At 41.5% G+C, this 23,888-nt stretch overlaps 1 protein-coding gene across 8 annotated transcripts in view; it reads right to left on the minus strand.

The window, feature by feature from the left end:
- Nucleotides 1-23,888, minus strand: part of psd3l (pleckstrin and Sec7 domain containing 3, like) — a 144,810-nt gene that overhangs the window by 22,870 nt on the left and 98,052 nt on the right. For 7 of the 8 annotated variants that reach the window (XM_023984628.1, XM_023984627.2, XM_070442883.1 and 4 more), the window contains 2 exons: nucleotides 8,150-8,193; nucleotides 1,193-1,374 (listed from right to left, as the gene is read on the minus strand). In XM_023984628.1, the coding sequence (XP_023840396.1) occupies nucleotides 1,193-1,374; nucleotides 8,150-8,193 (226 nt within the window). Of the gene's footprint in view, nucleotides 1-1,192; nucleotides 1,375-8,149; nucleotides 8,194-9,121; nucleotides 9,650-23,888 lie in introns of those variants that run through there. The other variant, XM_070442885.1, reaches the window with a different exon arrangement.

Genomic DNA, 23,888 nt, shown 5'->3' on the forward strand with positions numbered 1-23,888 from the left:
GCCCGACTACAGCAGCCACGTGGGACAACGACGTGCATTCTTACAGGGCATCATGTGATTAGCGGGGATCAGAAATGAGTTGACACTCGTAACCAGAGCTGCTTTTAAACGCCATTGTGTTCCCGGCATGGAATGGTACAGGAAGTTAATAACCGTCCAGGGGTATGGAAAATATTGGAGGAAAGGTCTGACCGTTTGGAATGATCCTGGCTTGGAAGAACGTACCTGAAACCGGCCTGCTCTGAAAGGCATCACTATAGTTATTTACATTGACCATAGAGACGGCTTCATTTTGGGTGACTTATCTCCCACGAGCTGTGTCCAGAATTTAAATAGGCCATTGTAAAAAATCTGCATGGTGTACATATAAACCTCGACGACAGGACCCGATACGGAATATTAAACATTTATCAAAGACATTAATCAAGCAGCTTCTAACACTTTAACCGGTGACCTCTCGTTTCATGCCATATATTTCAATATATTTACTATCAGTTGGAAAGCCATCGTGGTATCTTGGAAGTAAATTAAACTCTTGTATAAAAAAGCCGGGTTACCCTGTGCAGCAGATATTGACTGTAATCTGGATGGTTTTCTGCAGGCATAAAGCGCAGTGCTAATAAGTCAGCAGGTAAAGTCATTAGTGCCCAGAGATAAATGGATGTGAAACACCAACACCATCCATTCTCGTCGGGTTAGCCGGCAGGCTCTGCATCTAAAGTGCACCCGTTAGGGGTTTCGCATTACGCAGCAATTATATTAACGACCTATTTATCTCCTCTGTTTCCAGACATACATCACAATCTGAAGGTCGAGGTGGAATCTGGAGCTTCAGACAGGGAAATTGTCCATTAGGGGGATCCTAGAGAGCAGAGGTTTGTCACAACGCTTAGTCTTGGAATCGAGAGGCTGAAGCAAATCAGCATTTCAAAATGCCCCAAAATCCCATCCCTCATTAAAATGGTATAAATTTGAAAAATATGTTTCTCTGACTGAGGCTAGTTAGGAACCCACAGAATGCTAATAATAACCTGAGTGGGCATATGAAATACATGCTGAGCACATCGCCATTTTAAAAACCATGTGTTACATACTGTATGGGACATTTAAAATGGTCCGGCCTGGGTTCATCTGAAGGCATACTTCAAAAGAACACTGAGAAAAATCAGTCTAAGACGCATTGATCACTTACTTTTCTTGCCGTCCATGTCGGCGTGGATTTTGCGTGCCAGGAAGCCTGTTTTGTAGACTGCGGCGTTGGGGTCGTGGGCAATGTCCAGGAAGGGGTTACTGCCACTGCTGATCCGTGTGATACTTTTATTGTCCTTGTTGTCTGCCAGCTCAGACAGAGACTTCTTCAGCTCATCTCCATCTCTGGAAATAAAACCAACAAATAGGATTCTGTGTTACGGATGTTGGCTAGGTAAGAGGCATACTAACTTTAATCATACTCCCTGAATGGATAGAGGCAATTTGGCTTTTTTCTCCTCCCATCATTTGGGTTATTTTCTAGTGGAACAGAGGCTGTGCTCTTGGAGCTTTCTACTGAACCACTCCACTGTCGTAGTATATCCTACTGAACCACTCCACTGTCGTAGTATATCCTACTGAACCACTCCGCTGTCGTAGTATATTCCTTACTGAACCACTCCGCTGTCGTAGTATATACCTACTGAACCACTCCGCTGTCGTAGTATACCCTACTGAACCACTCGCTGTCGAGTATATCCTACTGAACCACTCCGCTGTCGTAGTATATCCTACTGAACCACTCCGCTGTCGTATAGTATATCCTACTGAACCACTCCGCTGTCGTAGTATATCCTACTGAACCACCTTCCGCTGTCGTAGTATATCCTACTGAACCACTCCGCTGTCGTAGTATACCCTACTGAACCACTCCGCTGTCGTAGTATACCCTACTGAACCACTCCACTGTAGTAGTAAATTATGTACTATTGACCACTTAGAATGTTGTTTGGTGCTTTGTTGGCGTCCTATGCTTTCACTAGGGGACTCACAGTGGGGGTGTTTGTGCAGTCGGAACAACAGCCCCAGTCAGACAGCTCTACTAACAACACCCTGTCCGCCTTCATCACAATCAATTCTGGAACCTCCGTGTCATGGCACACCATGGTGCACACACACAATCACTGGGTAGTACAGCACCACACACAGAACACAATGCCATTACACCAATGAGTTTGATCTTTGAGTGTCAGTTTCTATTCACGAACATGGAACTGTTGGTGATTTTGAAACTCAAATATAGTTCTCAGTGAACAAAATGAAAAAGGATTAATGCAGTATTCCACCCAGATAATTTAAGGAGATAGTTACAGTGCCTGCCTAGTCAAGGTCTATAGTACACCCTTGCACAAATTTCACATTCAACAGCCACAGATCAGAGGAAGGTTATGAAATAATTCCAAGACATAAATATCCCTTTGAGTACGGTCACGTATGGTAATTACATCTGTGGATGAAGTATCATATCACCCAGACAGATCTGTCTGTCCATCCTAACTGAGTCGTGGAATGTTTATATATTTTTTTACTTAATCTTTATTTAACAAATTCTTATTTACAACCGGCCTACCCCGGTCAAACCCTGACCTAATCCGGACGACGCTGGGCCAATTGTGCACCGCCATATGGGACTCCTGATCACAACCGTTTGTGACACAGCCCAGGATCGAACCAGGGTCTGTAGTGACGCCTCTAGCACGGAGATACAGTGCCTTAGACCGCTGCACAACTCGGGTTGTAATGAATACAACCTGCTCAGGGATATCACTGCTTTTAAAACAGCAACCGAGTTCATTGGCTGAGCGGTGAGAAAACTATGCATGGATCAACAGTGCATTCACTCCACAATACTGGCCTGTATGACAAGACTGAGAAGGAGGAATCCTGTGCTAAAGAAATCCAGTCCAAATCATCCATCCTGATTGCATCAAGGCCTTTAAGTAACACTGCAAGAGAACAGATTTAAAATGAAGGCAGCAAAAGGTGACAACTGTGCAGGGGTGTTCAGACTTTCCCCCCCATGTATACTGTACAGTATGTGGGAAAATCAAACCAAATGTTTCATACCAACGTACTACACACACACATATATATATACACACACACATATAGTACATACACACCTTCACTATTATTCTACAATGTAGAAACAGTAAAAAATAAAAACCCTTGAATGATTAGGTGTCCAAACTTGACTGGTACTGTATATACAGTGTATTCAGAAACTATTCAGACCCCTTGACTTTTTCCATATTGTTACTTTAGAGCCTTATTCTAAAATAGATGATAGTTACCCCCCCCCCCCTCTCATCAATCTACACACAATACCCCATAATGACAAAACCAAAAAATATATTTTATAAACTGAAATATCACTTTTACGTAAGTATTCAGACCCTTTGCTCAGTACTTTGTTGAAGCACCTTTAGCAGCGATTACAGCCTTGAGTCTTGGGTATGACGCTACAAAATTGGCACACCTGTATTTGGGGAGTTTCTCCCATTCCTCTCTGCAGATCCTCAAGATCTGTCACGTTGGATGGGGAGCGTCGCTTCACAGCTATTTTCAGGACTCTCCAGAGGTGTTTGATCAGGTTCAAGTCCGGGCCTGGCTGGGGCACTCAAGGACATTCTGAGACTTGTTGCAAAGCCACTCCTGAGTTGTCTTGGCTGTGGGCATAGGGTCGTTGTCCTGTTGGAAGGTGAACCGTCACCCCAGACTGAAGTCCTGAGCACTCTGGAGCAGGTTTTCATCAAGGATCTCTGTACTTTCCACGTTCATCTTTCCCTCGATCCTTACTAGTCTCCCAGTCCCTGACGCTGAAAAACATCCCCACAGAATGATGCTGCCACCACCATGCCTCACCGTAGGGATGGTGCCAGGTTACCTCCAGATGTGAGGCTTGGCATTCAGGCCAAAGAGTTCAATATTGGTTTCATCAGACCAGAGAATCTTGTATCTCATGGTCGGAGTCCTTTAGGTGTCTTTTGGCAAACTCCAAGCAGACTGTCGTGCCTTTTACTGAGGAGTGGCTTCCATCTGGCCAAACTACCATAAAGGTCTGATTGGTGGAGTGCTGCAGAGATGGTTGTGTTTCTGGAAGGTTCTTCCATCTCCACAGAGGAACTCTGTAGCTCTGTCAGAGTGTCCGTCGGGTTCTTGGTCGGGTTCAAGGCTCTTCTCCCCCGATTGCTCAGTTTGGCTGGGCGGCCAGCTCTAGGAAGAGTTTTGATGGTTCTAAACTTCCATTTAAGAATGATGGTGGCCACTGTCTTCTTGGGGACCTTCAATGCTGCAGATAATTTTTGGTAGCCTTCCTCAGATCTGTGCCTCGACACAATCCTGTCTCGAGGCTCTTTGGACAATTCCTTCGACCTCATGTCTTAGGTTTTGCTCTGACATGAACTGTCAACTGTGGGACCTTATATAGACAGGTGTGTGACTTTCCAAATCATGCGCAATAAATTGAATTTACCACAGGTGGACTCCAATCAAGTTGTAGAAACATCTCAAGGATGATCAATGGAAACAGGATGCACCTGAGCTACATTTTGAGTCTCATAGCAAAGGGTCTGAATGAATGAATATATATATATATATACACAGTGGGGAGAACAAGTATTTGATAACCTGCAAAATCGGCAGTGTTTCCTACTTACAAAGCATGTAGAGGTCTGTAATTTTTATCATAGGTACACTTCAACTGTGAGAGACGGAATCTAAAACAAAAATCCAGAAAATCACATCATGACTGGATTAGGACCAGATCCTGAAAGACTTATTCTGGTAGGTATCTGGTCATATACCCACATAAACCTGATAAAAAAAAAAAAATGTAGAACCCGACTATGACATCATAAAATGCTTCTATGCAGCCAGATTAGAACCTGACCATGACATCATAAAATGCTTCTATGCAGCCAGATTAGAACCTGACCATGACATCATAATGCTTCTATGCAGCCAGATTAGAACCTGACCATGACATCATAATGCTTCTATGCAGCCAGATTAGAACCTGACCATGACATCATAATGCTTCTATGCAGCCAGATTAGAATCTGACATCATAAAATGCTTCAAAACAACCAGTATAGAACCTGACCATGACATAAAATGCTTCATAATGGTATCATTACAACCCGTTTTTTTGGTGCACTTCAAAGTGAGCTACAGTGTAATCATAATGTCCCATATTCAGTAATACATCTCATCACACACTCGCCTTGAGGTGTCAGAGTTGGCAGCAATTAAGCAACGTTAACAGATATGAGTTATTTGACCCAACAACAAAGGGATATGGGTAATAAATTGCTGTAATTGGACTGAACTTAGTTTTAGCACCTGTTTCCCCTGCATCTTCCGCAAAGTAGTTCAACACCAGGGAGTCTCGAGACAGAGTTATGGTATGACCGCACAATCTTTAAGATAAACTAGTAAATTATAGCAAAGCCATATATTTCCTCATGTACTTTCCCTTGTCTCTCTGGAGTTTGCCATGTCCATTTCGTTTAATTGCTATGCTCAAAAGACATACGATCTGGGTTCCAACACTGCAATTGAGCCATGAACTCCCAAAACATAGTGAAATAGTAAAACTATGAATACTTCTGAATTTTGACAAAAGCTCCGCAAAAAGCCATAACAGACTAGTACTAAATCTATTTCAGTGAACCTATTCCAGCAGGCCCACAGTGCTCACAAGGAATATGTTCTTATTAAAAGGCGAGCAGCTGTGGATCAGGAGTGCAGCCAAGCTTTGTGGGGCTGTGCTCAGGTCAGAAATGCTGCAGTGGGGCCATTACCTAAAACACCACTAAACACATCATGTAGATAGTCCGGGCTTCTTCTACACTGTTAACAGGTTTGAGAAACTAATCAAATGATTGGCAGCTCACTTTTTGATCATCACTGCTGTGTAGTATACATTTGTGTTTAAAGTAGGCCTAGTTGATACTAGCAACAAAACAGAACTAAATATTGACATAACAGCTTTGAAGACAAGGCCACCATTTTGAGCGGTGGCCTACTCTAATACCAGGACATATAAAAAATGATTCAATACACATATTCAAAACAATGAGGGACTGCCTTCAATAATTTTATTCTAAATGAAATTTGAACTAAATTCCTAATCAACATGAAGGTCCCCATGGTCTTAGTAGCTGCAGGCCGGTCTGATTTGATTGAAGAGACATTTTCTACAAGATTGCTAATATAATTATTTTGGTATGGTTTTGCCCAAGCAATCTTCTTTCATACATGGATTTGTAAAATGTACTACTTGCTTAGTTACACTGGTCATGCCCTGACAGGGACGGTTCCCGGACCTAGATTAAGCCTACTGTTGGAATCAAGCACTTTTAAATTAGTTTCTCCATTGAGCATGCTTTTTAGTCCAAGAACAGGATTCACCTGGTGTAACATGCTGAATATCTAAATTTGTCTATATGCCTTTGTATGTACATTAATGTGACGCAACAGAAAAACTGTTGCTGTGACAACAGAGGAGTATTTTTCATTCATGGCAGCCATTTTTGGCGAGGGGACAGTGAAGGCTCCTCCATCACACAACACATTCAACTTTAACCAGTGCTACAATAACCATTTATGTACCAAGTGTAATCCATTTCATGTAAATGTATCCTTTGGGTCGGTCTATGCTACGTTTTCAATGACAAGTTAAACATCCCTTACTACTGTGGCATTTAAAATCTTCCGGCTAGGGCCCCTTAATGTCAAAAATGAACCTTCACCTCAATTAACACTGAAGGCTAATATTCTTGGAAAGTGGAGATGACAAACTGCAAGAATGTAAACAAAACTGCAGACAGCTTTTGTTTGCTTGCAAAGATTGGTAATTGTCTCAACCCAGTTAGCCAAGATCATTAGCTAGCTAAGGTAGTTTACAGTTAGTTAGCAAATGCTACTACACTCTTCTGCTAGCTACCATAACGCAGTCATGTCAAACAGATTTCCAAAAATGACAAGGTGTATCGAATTCTGTTTAAATTTAGCAATTGTGATACACCTTCCATGTATATTCGCTTGGTCAAAATTAATATTCTATTTCAGAAATATCTAGAATTAAGAACACTTGCTTTGAATCCGTCCATGTCTGGCTCTGAGTTAATACAGTGCAGTATTTGTCTGCAAACCTTCTTAGACTGATTAAAGCAGCAGGGTCACGGAGGTTTGAAACATTGTGGGAGAAGCGCGGATTTGAACTAAATGCTAACAACTCTGGTCCCAAGCAGTGACGAAGGCCTTTCAGATCACCACTGGCCTGGTGTAGCTCATTGAGAGGCCTTTGTAGATTACCAATGGCACAATAGGCCAGCTTCATTCCTTATTACTTTTATCAGGGAGACAGAATGTCATGTTTTTCTAATGCTAATTACAGTACACTGCTCAGCTGTCACCTGTCCTATCATTTAGCATGGGATGATATACAAACACATACATTCACAGCTTTGTTTGAACATAGTCCTTTAGCCTTAAGATTTTTTTTTTAAACAAAATGCTAAGATGCAATATGAGTCATTTTAGATGAGTCCCAAATTATAAATTCAATGTCATCCAGTATAACTTGATGCACATTGTTGTAAACGTCTTAAATGTCTACAAACAATAAATAAAAACATGATTTCTTATCGACTGAACACTCCATTGTCGATAACTCGCTCCCTGGAGAACTCGATTTACGCAACACATAATTGACACGGTATTTCTCTGCATCGTTTAACTAGTTCATATTTTCAGTGGAGTACATTTGCGCAATTAATCTGCCACCAACTAGATTGACTGTGGCGCCCATTGGTTCCAATTCATTTTCACGAGGCCTGCAACAGAAATAATGTGTGCCCAATGTAATTAAATTGGGCCATCTGAAAGAGTTCATTAATTGGATCAGGTTGCTATGTTGCCCTTTTGAATGGTACACTGGGGCAGTGTAAATGCTGAGACGTCACCTCGTTCGTTCAAGTAGGTACAGTAGTAGGGAGTGGAAGATGCCAGGGTAGATCTCGCTATAAACATTTTATTCATATACAGTATCGACATGCTCTCCTATTGGCCCATGAATGCTTATGTTTAGAATTCAAAATAGAATCTTACTTACATGGCCCATTCCAGCTTGTCATTTTTGATTGAGTTGTGCAAGGCCTGTGAAGAAAATCAAATCTATTAGTATACATTATTTACAAAACAATGTTTTGAGCTTGTGCATGATGGTTCAAAACTATGTATTGACATCTTGACAGCTTCCATCACATCTAAAGCCTTTACACACACACACACACACACACACACACACACACACACACCTCTAAAAACATTAAGACCATAAGGCTAAATAAAGCGAGGCATATAGATGTAGCCTACATGTTTACATGCACAACTAGCAGTGTGTTCATCTCAGGGTGGCTGGTATTCATATCCAGTGCATTACAGAGAAGATCTATTGACAGGTGAGGGAAAGGTGACAACGTTATCAATGTTTATCAGGGTAGAAGAAAACAAAAGCACTGGACTCGCAGTGGGCCAACAACACGGCCGCTTCCTTCTGTCAGTAACCAAGCAAGCAGGAGAAGAGAAAAGGGAGGTAGGTAGAAAGCATCCATCACTTTGAAAGGCCCCATGCCGCGCCCAATCGGTCAAATTATATTCAGTGGAAATACAAACAGGAGCATTTAACCAGGAGAGAAATGCAGCCATTTGATCCCTGGCATGTCCCCTAAGACCAGTAACACTGCAGACTCAACAATAACACGTCTAGACAGAGTCCCTGGTCTAACAAGTGGTTACTTACTGGAAAGCTCTGTCCTCACCCACAGTAATACAAAAAAACACTATTGATTTAAACAGATGTCGAGTTAAGGAGAAAAGCTCCAATGCACAAACCATGCAACTCAAAACCAGCTGCCTGGATACATTCAAACTATTCCAGTCAGTTGTAAATGCCGTGCGAGAAAAAAAACATGCCTTTGACTTCAGAATAAACAATGCTTGTTCTCCGTCTCCTCCTAATTGAATCTCCCAAAATGTAATCTCCAAAACTGGATTTACAATCAAGCAGTGCAATGCTTTTTACCTTCTGTTTGTCCTTCTCTAGTTTGTCCTTCTTATGTTTTTCAGATGCAAATTCGGTGGAGTGGGACGTTTTGAGTGACTTGGAGCGGTGCTGCGGGGCCCGACGCATCGACTCCTCCCTGCCATATTTGACCGAGCTGCTGCCGGGCCGCCGATGGCTGCCTGTCCCCTGGACACTGTTGACTCCGATCATTTCCGAAAAATCAAAAAGACAGCTCCAAAACAGACACGGGGCCAAGCAGTAGCGATAGAGACCTGGAGAAGCTCCTAGACGCACAGCTGTCCCAGTGACCCTGCGCTGTTCCAGCCCCTGTAGCGGGTAGTAGAGTGTTTCACTGAAGCCGAGACAACAAGAGAGACGGGGCAGGAATGATCATAGAACACGTCCACACTCTCTCAAAGCACCAGCAGTGCTGCCTTCTCCAGCATCGCTCTACTAGTGTTCGGATTCAGAGCGATAGTTCCAGTGAGATTCTCACGTCAGCGTCTGTGCGTTACACACAGAGAGGAAGAGGGAGGGACAGAAGGAGGAAGAGGACAAAACCTCCTCCCTTTCCAAAACTAAGGCAAATGTATATAGTTTAAATCAAATTTGCCACAGGTCACCAAACCTGCCACGTTAAAACAACACTGAGCAGAAACCTCTGGCTTTGTCACTGGCTTGTGGTAGACACCTGATGCCTAATGGACTGATTAGCCCAATGAGCAAACAGCACTGTTTTCACACCACTTCTGATTAATTCAATGCGTAATTCGAGCAAAATCAATAATCCAGAGCAATTACTGAATTCAAAGTGAGATTAAATGCAAATAAATTATTAATGCTTGGGATTACACAGCTGGTTCCAATTATTCCAACAAGCCAAGATGTAAATGAGGGGCTGGCTAAATAAAGTCACACTACGAACCACAATGTCCATCATGCCTAATATAGCACAGCCCCCTCCCCCGCAACACAGTCACTCAAATGAACCTAAAACAAGTCAGCGGGATGAGTATAAAACACAAACAAGACTAACAATCATGACATACTGGAGTTTGAAAAGGCTTGATCAAATTGGCATTTCAGTGAGGTGTTAAGGTTTGCAAATGAGAATCTTAATTTTCTGGACAGTGAACATGTGTTTTTCTATGAATAAACATCACAGCTCTTACTTGCCACCAGCTTCATCTTGCACAACTATGGACCCAAAAGCACTGATTTAACAAAATTCAGAGTTGTAATGTAGTTGCATTGGCGTTGGATTGAGTCTGTCGGTGAAAATGTCAAAAACATTTCATTTGGGGTATGTGCCATGTTCTGTGGAAATTTGTTGGACTAAAATAAAAATGGCAGTTAATGTTCACCGCTGGGGCTCATTGGTTCGATAATTAACTCTTGGCCAATTCCTTAACTAAACAATGGAATCCACAGACAAGTTATCTTGTGTTTTGACGATCTGAACAAATTCCTCTTTATATAAGCCATGCGTCATAAATCCTCACTGCTTATGAAATGTGTTGTCCAAATATGTATAGAAACATAGCAAGAGTTTATACTGGTGTTTACCATATTGTGGTCACATGGCTTCACGTGATCACTGAAGCAGTGGCCTGCCGTCATCAACATGGCTTCACGTGATCACTGAAGCAGTGGCCTGCCGTCATCAACATGGCTTCACGTGATCACTGAAGCAGTGGCCTGATGTAATCATCTTGGCCATCTGTTACTTGACAGTATGCAGGGGAGAATGTTGCTGAACCATGTCTCCTGGCGTCTCCTGCTCAGCCTCTTTCCCACTGTGTGGTACTTTGTGTTTTATTAGAGATCTGTAGAAAATGAGGAGATGCTCATGTCTCCACCCTAACAATGGGAGTCTTTAAGACGGGAAGCAGAGATTATGTCAAGAGTGAAACCTCTTGCGTCACCTCTTGCTTTCTGGTTTTATCAAACTGGGATTGTCAAAATGCGGTGTAATCTAGGGGCCACATTAACTTTCAGAAATCAGCATCATTTTGAAGGGGAAATTGAAACCTGCGTTTACTAAAATGCACGTGTTTTTTTGGCTTCATTAACGTGACCAGGAACATGCAACTGTAGTTGTTTTCATTCACAGCAAATACATTGGTGCAAAACATTCGGCAGATTACAACACTATTTGGCTAGCAGACACACACATAAATTAGCTTACAATGAAAAAGCAATGTTTTTATTTTGCAAAAACAATGCATGGGCATAATACCTTCTAATGTTTATTATAGAAAAGATGTAGCCAGCTACATCTCCTATTGTTTTGGCTGAAGTTAAGCTTGCATTTTAGCAGAGAAAAGTACACAGAAAAGTACTGGAGAAAAGTAGCTACACATTCAGAGCGCTGTCTGCTGATAGAATGGTTGTTCAGACATGAAATTCCCACATTCATGAAGACAAGAGCAAAGATTTCTCACCCGAGTGTAGATGTGCAACTGAAACACAAAATTAGTCCGAAGCCGAGCAGAAATGAAAATTAATTAATTTTAGACCTGCGTTTACAAAACGCAGCAAGATATGAGATTGTAGTCATTCTCTGGCCATATGACTAAATACAGGCAGGCTGTCAGTATGACCAACTGTTGTGTCCTCCATATGTACTGACTCACTTCCATAACATACCCCGAGACCACACATATATCCACCAGGAAAAAAAGTGGGTGTGACAGGCCAACAAGGCAAAATGAATTACCCTACAACATTGAGACACAGCAAATTAGTCTCATGAGACTGTAAAACACAAAAGGATAGTCAGAGTAGCTATTATTAACTCATCAACACTGTTTCCAACTGATATAACTACACTAATCATTGGTTTAAATTGCCATTAAAGGGGAAGTTCATTCAAAAAAGTGAAAGTTTTTATATTTTTTCTCTTTACCATTTACATTTCATCCAATATTTCTACCATTCATGTACTAACCAAGATCCTTCAGTGGAAATCTACAGCAGATCATTAAAGCTGGTAATGTCACAGGCTCATAGCCATTCCCCTCAGCATCATTGAGGCATGCTTTTACTTTGACAATTACGATGCCGTTTTAATAGTTTTATGTTAAGTAATGATTCCATCAAATCAAAAGGTTTTATGACTAGATGAGGACAGAGCATCATAGTGGATAATGTTTTTTGAGTAGATTTACCCTTTGAGTAACCTGAGATAAGTGGAAAGAGGTTGAGAAATGGCAACGACCTCTAATCAATACATTTTCCTAATGGGTGTTTTTGTATTGTTTGAGACTTGCCATAACAATTGACATTTATGTTAATGCATTTTGAAACAGGAATACAGCAGCAAAACAGACTGTTACAGGGCTTACATCTATTCAGCCGGAGTGTGTGCATTTGGCTCGCGGCCCAGTGTTTGGAAAGGCACACCTTCAGTTGTTTTTCTTGGAGCGCATTGCTCACGCTACTCTGATGCCCCGCCAGCTACATGTGGGAGGCTTTCTGTTGTGTTGTGAAGGGGGTTTTGTGAGGCTTTCTGTTGTGTTGTGAAGGGGGTTTTGTGAGGCTTTCTGTTGTGTTGTGAAGGGGTTTTTGTGAGGCTTTCTGTTGTTGTGAAGGGGGTTTTTGTGAGGCTTTCTGTTGTTGTGAAGGGGGTTTATGTGAGGCTTTCTGTGTTGTGAAGGGGTTTTGTGAGGCTTTCTGTGTGTTGTGAAGGGGTTTTGTGAGGCTTTCTGTTGTTGTGAGGGGGTTTTGTGGAGGCTTTCTGTTGTTGTGAAGGGGGTTTTGTGAGGCTTTCTGTTGTTGTGAAGGGTTTTGTTGAGGTTCTTTCTGTTGTTGTGAAGGGGGTTTTGTGAGGCTTTCTGTTGTGGAGGGGGTTTTGTGGGTCTTTCTGTTGTGGAGGGAGTTTTGTGAGGCTGAGCATATGGAGCTCATTGTCTTTATGTTAATACAGTTGATGAACTCTGAATAAATTATGACTATAACCTTACAAAGGAATTTTCTGCACTTTCCTACTCATCTCGGTGTCACCTCTCCCATTTCATAGCCCGTCATTGTGGTGTCTGAGGTTAAAGTAATAAAGCAAGCTAAGATGATTGATAAGGACCAGCTTTATAAGGATGATTTGCAGCACAGCTCCCGACTATAACTCTCGGTGGCGATACAGTTTATTACCCTTAATAAATACTGTACAACAGAAAATATGCAAATAGTTGCAGAAAACTACCCAAGCATGTTTTTCACTATCCCTAAATGGAATTAACTTTTTTCAGATAACATTTCAATTTAAAAATCACAGCATGAGAACTACTTAAATCAACAGAGTCAACCACTAGCATGCTCTGCTGGGACCCGATTTAAGATTCAGTGTTTGGGGTTATAGTCCCATTATGTGACTTGATCATGTTACTGTACTATCAGTAATCACATCTTCAACAGACTGGACTCATTCATTCACTGTGGATCTGGGTGGCTTACATGGCAACAAGCTGTTCAGCATTTGCAATTTAATCAGATCAGATAAAGCGATCTGTTTATTATACAAGTGACTACTAAATTGCTTTACAGCGTCAGTTAAAATTGGACATGTAAATACTGTAGGTTTAAAGTAAATTAGCAGAAGACGTTTTCTACTGTACATGGACGTTAACAGAAAGTAATTTTGTTATTCTGTAAAATTGTCCTAACACTATCGTTCATATTTTCTGAAATAAATGGATAAAATAAACCTATGACAAACTATATACACCAATCAGCATTCCGCAAAATGTATGAAAAGTTGTCAATATCCTACAAATCTCTGAAAAACCATGCTGCTATGTATAGCATTTACTGGGAGATGTGTAAATGATTACGTAGGCTGAGAATGGATCAGAAAGGAGAGTACAGCCACAGAGCTCTCCCTCCCAGTCTCTCTCGCTCCCACTCTCACACACACGCAATTTTTTTTGTACCAGGGGTCGATCATCCCTGCCGCTGACTCGCTCACTGCTGCGGGTTCTTAAAAATACCACAGCAGTAATTATTCTATAGAGCAGCTCCTGATGGGCTATAGGCACAGACAACAGCATCTATAGAAACATCTCTGTTAATATCTAGGCTACACAGAGCAGGAAGTGCCTTAGAGTGGCACTGCTTACACAGGGTTGTGGAACCTCCTTAAACGTCATATCCAAAAGGAAGCTATAATAATTAAACTTGACAAACGTTTTATTGTCAGAAATGTTCCTTCCAACAGTCACATGTTCAGTCATTTCACCACTTACCCTCAATGCACATTACATTTCAAACATTTGTAAAATTAGTCTGACGGAGGGGGCACTGGTTTTCCATTATTTACTTGCCCTTTCTTAGAAATGATAACAGGGCCCTGGCACCTGCGTTGCCAACATACAGTACAAAAGGACGTGTCTGGGAGGCTTAGCTGTGCTAAATCTATCCCAATATGACAGGCACTGTTCAAACACCACCTACCAAGAGGAAAGAATGTTCCGCGTAATATGACCCATGTGGAGATAACGACAATGTCAAAAAAAGATGCATCATTTGCTTCTACAGAATCTGAGCATTACTAATATAAGCTTCAATGACACGTGGGGAGAAAAAAAAAGTATTCCATAATTGTTTTATTGTACAGTAAATTCAATCAATTAAGTGATAACCATTAATTCAAGGCATTTTCAACTTCTCAGGAAAGTGCACTGTCATGAGTCACTGACTGGGTCTCTTCCTAGCAGGAGGATGGAGATGGGGGAGATAGAGTTCTGACCTAAAGGAGGAGCAGCGTCTCTTTGCACAGTTGATCTAAGCCGTTATGACACAGATTGAGATCTGAGAGCCAAGTCGAAGCCAAAATTGGAGTTTGTCACAGGAACACTGCCAGTGAGAGATATCAACTATGGCCCCAGTGTGTCATTTTAACTCGATAATCAGTTTTTCAGTAGTGGTTCAGTGGTCACCACAGTCCATTTGATTATTTAACAGCTAAATAATGTTTGCATTCTAAAACAATGAAAAATAGCCTACATAACCCCAAAACAGCATTATAATTGCTGTTAAGTCAAACTCAACCCAAGACTAGAAATGAAGTGTCCAAAAATGACATTCCCAAAAAAACGTACATCAAAACAAATGAACTAAATATTTAGCAAAACACTGAGAAGAAACATGTTATGCGGGAGCAGTAAGCGAACAATCTAAACTGGGGTTGTGGATTTAAATCTTAATGATTGTTTTTTTCTCAGCACTTTTCAGACCTAAAGATGATTGAGTGTGTGATAGCTTGTTTCACCTTTTCATCCCGAGATCATGTCAACGACAGCCATGCCCCAGTCATTACACCTACATGCACTTCATCTGAAAGGAGTCACAGAGCGATGCTCATCATATCTATGTTACTGTAAAAGTAGAAAGATGTCGAAAGTGACCCTCAAAACGATTCTTGGGAGAGCTACTGTGTCGGGAGATTAGATAGATGGCTCTGCCCTCAATACTATAGTAATGTTTATGATTCGATGTGCCATCAATGTCCTTGTCGCTAGAGCTTCCTTCAATGCAATAACGACAACATTTCAACTAAGTGCAGGTCAAAACCATTGCATACAGCGATTATAACTGCATACAAAGTTTGAAATGCTACATTAACAATAGATGATTATTAGGGCTGTAGTCAGGGTGAATTTTAGTGAGGTCCGGACAGGGGGGGCGGGGATTAAAAACTATTTAATACGTACAGAGGAATCTGTTAGCAGAGAAAGTATGATGAATAAAATGTTTTACAGAACCATTTATTTTTCAGTTTTACAGCAAATATCCTGCAATTCTACACATTTTGCCATTGGGTGGGAAGACATTTGCGAAGATTTAAATGCACATTTCGCCATGACAAGTTAATATGATATGCTATTTATACACAAAGTATGTGGACCCTCCTTCAAATTAGTGGATTCACCTATTTCAGCCAGACAGGTTCCTGACAGGTGTATAAAAAAAATACAAATAAAAATCGCACACAGCCATACAATCTCCATAAACAAATATTGTCAGTAGAATGGCCTTACTGAAGAGCTGTAACTTTGCACTTGACGCCGTCAAAGGATCCCACCTTCCAACAAATCATCTCGTCAAATGTTTGCCCTGCTAGTGCTGCCCCAGGTCAACAGTAAGTGCTGTTACTGTGAAGTGGATAAGTCTAGGAGCAACAACGGCTCAGCCGCGAAGTGGTAGGCCACATAAGCTCACAGAACAGGACCGCTGAGAGCCGGAGCGTGTAAAACACACTACAGAGTCCCAAACTGCCTCTGGAAGCAACGTCAGCACATGAACTGTTCATCAGGAGCTTCATAAAATGGGTATCCATGGCCGAGCAGCCGCACACAAGCCTAAGAACACCATGCGTAACGCCAAGTGTCGGCTGGGTGGGGTAAAGCTCGCCACTATTAGGTTCTGAAGCAATGGAAACGCGTTCTCTGGAGTGATGAGTCACGCTTCACCATCTGGCGGTCCGGCGAATGAAATTGGGTTTGACGGATACCAGGAGAACGCTGCCTTCCCCAAAGCATAGTGCCAACTGTAAAGTTTGGTAGTTTGGTTTTTCATGGTTCGGGCTAGGCCCCTTAGTTTCAGTGAAGGGAAATCTGAACACTACAGCATACAATGACATTCTAGACAATTCTGTGCTTCCAACTTTGTGGCAACAGTTTGGGGAAGGCCCTTTCCTGTTTCAGCATGCCCACGTGCACAAAGCAAGATCCATACAGAAATGTTTGTTGAGATCTATGTGGAAGAACTTGACTGGCCTGCACAGAGCCCTGACCGCAACCCCATCGAACACCTTTGGGATGAACTGGAATGCCGACTGAGCCAGGCTTAAAATCAGTGCCCGACCTCACTAATGCTTGTGGTTGAATGGAAGCAAGGCCTTTTATTGTCCTCAGCACAAGGTGCACCTGTGTAATGATCATGCCGTTTAAATCAGCTTCTTGATATGTCACACCTGTCAAGTGGATGGATTACCTTGACAAAAGGATAAAATGCTCACTAACAGGGATGCCAACCAATTTGTGAACAAAATTTGAGAGAAATAAGCTTTTGTGTGTGTATATATATATATATATATATATATATATATATATATATATATATATATATATATAGTGAGGGTAAAAAGTAATTGATACCCTGCTGATTTTGTACGTTTGCCCACTGACAAAGAAATTATCAGTCTATAATTTTAATGGTAGGTTTATTTGAACAGTGAGAGACAGAACAAAAAAAATCAGAAAAACGCATGTCAAAAATGTTATGAATTGATTTGCATTTTAATGAGGGAAATAAGTATTTGACCCCTCTGCAAAACATGACTTAGTACTTGGTGGCAAAACCCTTGTTGGCAATCACAGAGGTCAGACATTTCTTGTAGTTGGCCACCAGGTTTGCACACATCTCAGGAGGGATTTAGTCCCACTCCTCTTTGCAGATCTTCTCCAAGTCATTAAGGTTGAGGCTGACGTTTGGCAACTCGAACCTTCAGCTCCCTCCACATATTTTCTATGGGATTAAGGTGTGGAGACTGGCTAGGCCACTCCAGGACCTTAATGTGCTTCTTCTTGAGCCACTCCTTTGTTGCCTTGGCCGTATGTTTTGGGTCATTGTCATGCTGGAATACCCATCCACGACCCATTTTCAATGCCCTGGCTGAGGGAAGGAGGTTCTCACCCAAGATTTGACGGTACATGGCCCAATCCATCGTCCCTTTGATGCGGTGAAGTTGTCCTGTCCCCTTAGCAGAAAAACACCCCCAAAGCATAATGTTTCCACCTCCATGTTTGACGGTGGGGATTCTTGGGGTCATAGGCTGCATTCCTCCTCCTCCAAACACAGCGAGTTGAGTTGATGCCAAAGAGCTCCATTTTGGTCTCATCTGACCACAACACTTTCACCCAGTTGTCCTATGAATCATTCAGATGTTCATTGGCAAACTTCAGACGGGCATGTATATGTGCTTTCTTGAGCAGGGGGACCTTGCGGGCGCTGCAGGATTTCAGTCCTTCACGGTGTAGTGTATTACCAATTGTTTTCTTGGTGACTATGGTCCCAGCTGCCTTGAGATCATTGACAAGATCCTCCCGTGTAGTTCTGGGCTGATTCCTCACCGTTCTCATGATCATTGCAACTCCACGAGGTGAGATCTTGCATGGAGCCCCAGGCCGAGGGAGAGTGACAGTTCTTTTGTGTTTCTTCCATTTGCGAATAATCGCACCAACTGTTGTCACCTTCTCACCAAGCTGCATGGCGATGGTTTTGTAGCCCATTCCAGCCTTGTGTAGGGTCTACAATCTTGTCCCTGACATCCTTGGAGAGCTCTTTGGTCTTGGCCATGGTGGAGAGTTTGGAATCTGATTGCTTCTGTGGACAGGTGTCTTTTATATAGGTAACAAACTGAGATTAGGAGCACACCCTTTAAGAGTGTGCTCCTAATCTCAGCTCGTTACCTGTATAAAAGACACCTGGGAGGCAGAAATCTTTATGAATGAGAGGGGGTCAAATACTTATTTCCCTCATTAAAATGCAAATCAATTTATAACATTTTTGACATGCGTTTTTTTWAATGTTTTTGTCTCTCACTCTTCAAATAAACCTACCATTAAAATTAGACTGATAATTTCTTTGTCAGTGGACAAACGTACAAAATCAGCAGGGGATCAAATACTTTCCCCCCCCCACTGTATATATATGGAACATTTCTGGGATCTTTTATTTCAGCTCATGAAACATGGGACCAACACTTTACATGTTGCGTTTATATTTTTGTTCAGTGTATAAACCCTGGTATTGTACCCATTTAAGGTGCTGATGATCCCAAACTGTCATCGCAGCTTTTGTGGATGTCGATGAGTGTCTGATTACATAAAGGTACATTTGAGCGGCTCCTCTGTTCTGAAGGTCAGCATCTGAACATTGGTAAGCATGTAGGCTTAGTGATGCGCTCCTGTGAAAACATTGTCCAGGGTCATAAAATGTTGGCCCAAAAACCTGCCCCTTTAATCCCCCTGATATTTGATCTCACTGTGTGCTCAGGGCCACAACAAAACCTCTTTCGATAGGGTTGGCCAGTATCCAGATTTTTATACCGTTCCTGTACCATACCAGGGTATATGGTATTACCGGCAATAGGGCACACAAGGGGCCCTATTTTCTTTCCAAAAACATGTCATTTTATTTTTCAAGGCACAAAACTAATTTAGGCAGCAGGGGTCTTGATCCAGGTAGGGATTGATTATCTCTGCTGTAACCAAGAAGCTTGATCTTGCCATCTAGCCGCTTAGATAGCTAGTTAGCAAACCAAATGCATAGCTGGAGCCCCAAGCTGGATATCATTTATCTGACACATCTTAGATAGTTAACTTAGAGTTATAAGTGGCGTAGCACCATCTCAGCACCCAATAACAAGACAATGATGACCAATCCTGTGGTCACATCCACTAGACAGGGTTTATTAAGGCACTGGAGTGACCGACCGAGGCAAAATTCAATAATATCCTGTGCTGTCCGCAGGACCTATCTGGACTCCCTGCTAATGCAGAGGATATAGGGCTTCACATGGAGGAGTCGGACATCATAATACCCTACCTTTCTAGAGCAAACACACATTCACAACAGCAGGCCATGGACTGGTGTGTGCCATCTAGTTATTAGAGAGGAAATCTAGGGAGCTACAGAATTAATCTAAGGCCCCAATTTGATCAACCACAGATAGAGAGAAAAATCAGCACTGCGGGTTCACAGATATGGTTTCCCTCAATATCCAATGTCTGTGAGAGGAGCAGATTGTGGGATGTATCGGTTTAAAACATGGTAACACCTCCAATAGAGAATACACATTCCTTCATCTGTGTTTGATTGAACAGGGGGCCATATGTTCTGCTTGTTCTTAAAAGTAAGATAAGTAGCCAGGTTAAATATTAGGATGTAGGCTAACTCATAAATGCCTATTCCGGCTGATGTGATACATCGAAATGCTACTGTAAAAGCCGATGGCTGGAAATTTCTGGAAAGAGTAAATCACCAGATAATTAGAAAACTTGCCACTTTGCACTTCAGTTGTTTTCAGCCAGCCTTGACAAAATGTACCTCACCAAGGGTTACCTCAGCTCACACGGTAGTGCTTAGTAACCACTAAATGGAAAACGCACTGATAAAAATGAAGAAATAAGCCCCGTTATAAGCATTCAAACTGTATATTGCAATTGATCAACTTGTTTTTTAAATGTATTAGTAGATTTTGAACAGCAGTTGACTTGGGGCTCTCTGTTCAATACAAATCAGTTAACCATTAACCATTCTTTCTAAATTGCATGTCTGGATTTAGATAATCTACTAAACCATTTTTTACAGTGTGAATAAAAGAATACCAGTAAAACAGAGAAGGCGGTGAAAAAAAATCTGTAAACAAAAGCCCTATTCACACAGGACTAGTATTTTATAGAACGTTGGCTATGTATTTATTACCCCAGCATGTCTGTTTTTCCAGTGGACGAGTCGGACCGGATTAGTTTACCAAACTGCCCCCTGTAATTCAATCGATTTTTTCTCATTCAAAATGGACGGTTATGACAGTAGCCTGGAGGCTGTTCTAGGCGTGAAGATATTTCAACTTATCTAGGGATAGCCTATTAATGGCTTTCAGTTCAGAAAATTCTACCAGAATCAATATGAACCATGAACTGTATGCAGATCATTTAATTAACTGACGTATTTGGCGATTTATCAATTATCAGAGGACCTTTCCTGAGAAACAGCAGGTTATTAGTGCTAAGATAACCTTCCTGTCAAATCAAAATTACTGACATGGCAGATTAGGACAGGATTAAAATGACAAAATGTGGTGATTTGTGCTAGTGTACATCCCGTCCGAATAGGGCTATCGACTGTGTAACGGATGGAAGATGGCAAGTGCTGCAGACAATCCTGGCTTACAAGGTCATTATAACCTTGGGGCTAACTGAAGGAATGACATCACTGAGTATCAGATGAACATTAAAAACTTTTACAGCATGCTAGTGATGAATCATAAATATGAAAAAGTCCATGAAATTATCAGTGTCATATTCAAGGCAACAACTAGCCAGGTATGAAGGATTTTTCATTCTAACCCAGCTACCGACGAAAGTCATTACATGAACAACTAAGCAAATTGCATTGACGAGCCATACTGCACAAGTACCCGGAGCAAAATTAGACTACGTAACTGGAGTACATCGAGGCTATAAGTGGGATACGCAATACAGCTACATAGACGCTGTTTAATATAGCAAGAGACAGCTCCCATATTTCCATATGTATCCTCTTGTTTGACGATCACATGGAGCCTTTGGCCAAAAAGCGAAGGCAGACTGAAGGTTAACTCACGACCAAACAGCACGTTATGCTTTCTAATACAAGCCATTGGTGTCAGCTTTTTCCTGGACCAGAGAAGACTGCAGAACTACTATTCCAATGACTTTCAGACAGTGACAGAGGACAAATCAACAGTGTGTGGACCAAATAGCATTTGGATATTAGAGGTTGATTCTCACAGACACTGCTACTGGGAATCTAATATTACGCTTAAACAGTCCAGAACACCATGCAATAGTTTTTGCATCTGGCCAACCTGCTCTACCTGTCTGAGTGTGCAGTATACACATTCTATTTTTACACATCAGTGTACTAATCTAGGGAGAAGGTATGTAACACTCCAGGAATCAAGTCCATCTAGTGAGAACAAATTCAGGGGTATTATGGACACTTCCATCCAGTACTAAGCATTTCCAAAGCAGTAGAGCTCCCTTAGGCAAAACAACCATGAACGAAAATATACTCAACCCTGACCCATTTGCTAAGCAGAGTAGAAGAAAAACACTACAGGACTTGTAGAATTCAACTGACCGACACTCACTCATACAACATCAACATACAATGTTGACAAGAGACAATACAATTTGGTCCCTTCAAAACAGCCACACAAATGGAAACAGTCGTTTAGGGCGAAAAGGTCTTGAAACTTTAGTGGATTTGTTACATCCATCCAGTTGGTAGAGCACCCAGGTTTCTTTGAGCAATGTACTAAAACAAACTTAAAACAGTTACAATCACCAGCCAAGAAAACAGCTGGTTGTACACATTTTAGAGACAAAGTACAGCCAGCATATTTCTGTGATTCAAGCTTTAGGTCATGAGTGTCAGTTTCCCCTCACCATCTTTTTCCGATTTCTTGCATTACCATAAGATCTAGATTTAGTAAATAACTACAGATTTAGTAAATAAAAACTCTTGAGTCAGACTAAATGTCATTCAATTTAACATCATTCTACTGCCCTAAATTGAGGTTTCAGCTGTCGGCCAAGACTAATCATCCTTAAACCCCTGACAAGACTCCTCAATTAACGTTTACTCAACTCCATCAGCACAATCAATTCATGATTTTGCAAGTGCTCGCATCATTCAAATGTTAGTAGGGGAGGCGACATTTGGGCCATAGACATGCACTAAACTGGTAAAGAACTTTTGTATTTCTTAAAGGGGCAGTGTTGTATTTTAAGGTATTTTATAAGGTATAAATGTTGTATTTTTATCAAACACAACATTTTCAGTCACCTTGTCTGAAGGACATGTAGATAAACATTCATGTCAATCCCTGTTTGTTTTCCAAAAGTCTCATGGAATGTAGGCCTACATTTTACACCACATATTGGCTGCTACTGTAGGCTGAATGACAGAACAGCTATTTCCATGTTAAAATGTTGCTCAGTTGCAAAACAAATTGAGGGAACATTGCTTCTTAGTATATTTAAATCATATATCTCCCCCAGAACATAATCGAGCATCTGACAATTCTGCAAGATTTTAGTTCTGGGTGTCTGAGATTAAGATGAAGCTGTGTACATGTTAGGATTATACACTGCAAAATGTCTCCAGTTTATGTACTCATCTGCTCATCTACTCAAACACCAAGAAGCCAACACATTTAGCATTCGCCTCTCCCTTCTAAATGTTATCCACCAGTCCATCCATGCAAGCAATCATATTGTAGGAGTCATGCTGGAGTCTGTGTTGGCCAAGCTTAAGGGAATGCTACCTCTGCTTACATAAGCTGATGTTTTGCTATGCACCAAGTGCCAACGGGTAAATGCAATATGAGGCATCTTGATTTACATACAATGGCTATGCTTGTAATACTCACAACTCTCAGGTTACCTTGCCTTTCTCATGAATCAAATCTCTAAACATAGCTAAGTCAAATGTGTTTACTGTTTATCTGATGGGTCAACCTTTAGTGACAAATGGCAGAAAAATTCAGAAGCTAGACAATAAGGTACAGTGGGCCAGTAACCGGAAGGTTGCTGGATCGAATCCCCGAGCTGACAAGGTACTAATGTCGTTCTGCCCCTGAGCAAGGCAGTTAACCCGCTGTGCCCCAGGCGTCGAAGACGTGGATGTCGATTAAGGCAGCCCACCGCACCTCTCTGATTCAGAGGGGTTGGGTTAAATGTGGAAGACACATTTCAGTTGAACAACTGACTAGGTAGCCTTTCCCAATAGGCCATGAAATCTCCAGAATAAATAGTACTTTAATCTTCCATGTAACCTAAACCCTTGACCAAGGTTGTAATTACAGCAAGTGAACTAGCTGAAGATTGGAACAAAAACGGCTAGTGTGGAAAATAATATTCAACCAATCACATTTATAATGGCTGAGCTAGATCCTTCACACATTGTTGAAATGTAGTTAGTCAAAACTACACCGAAAGATTACTATTTTGACAAAACT

Source organism: Salvelinus sp. IW2-2015, linkage group LG4q.1:29, assembly GCF_002910315.2.
Source record: "Salvelinus sp. IW2-2015 linkage group LG4q.1:29, ASM291031v2, whole genome shotgun sequence".
Taxonomy (NCBI): domain Eukaryota; kingdom Metazoa; phylum Chordata; class Actinopteri; order Salmoniformes; family Salmonidae; genus Salvelinus; species Salvelinus sp. IW2-2015.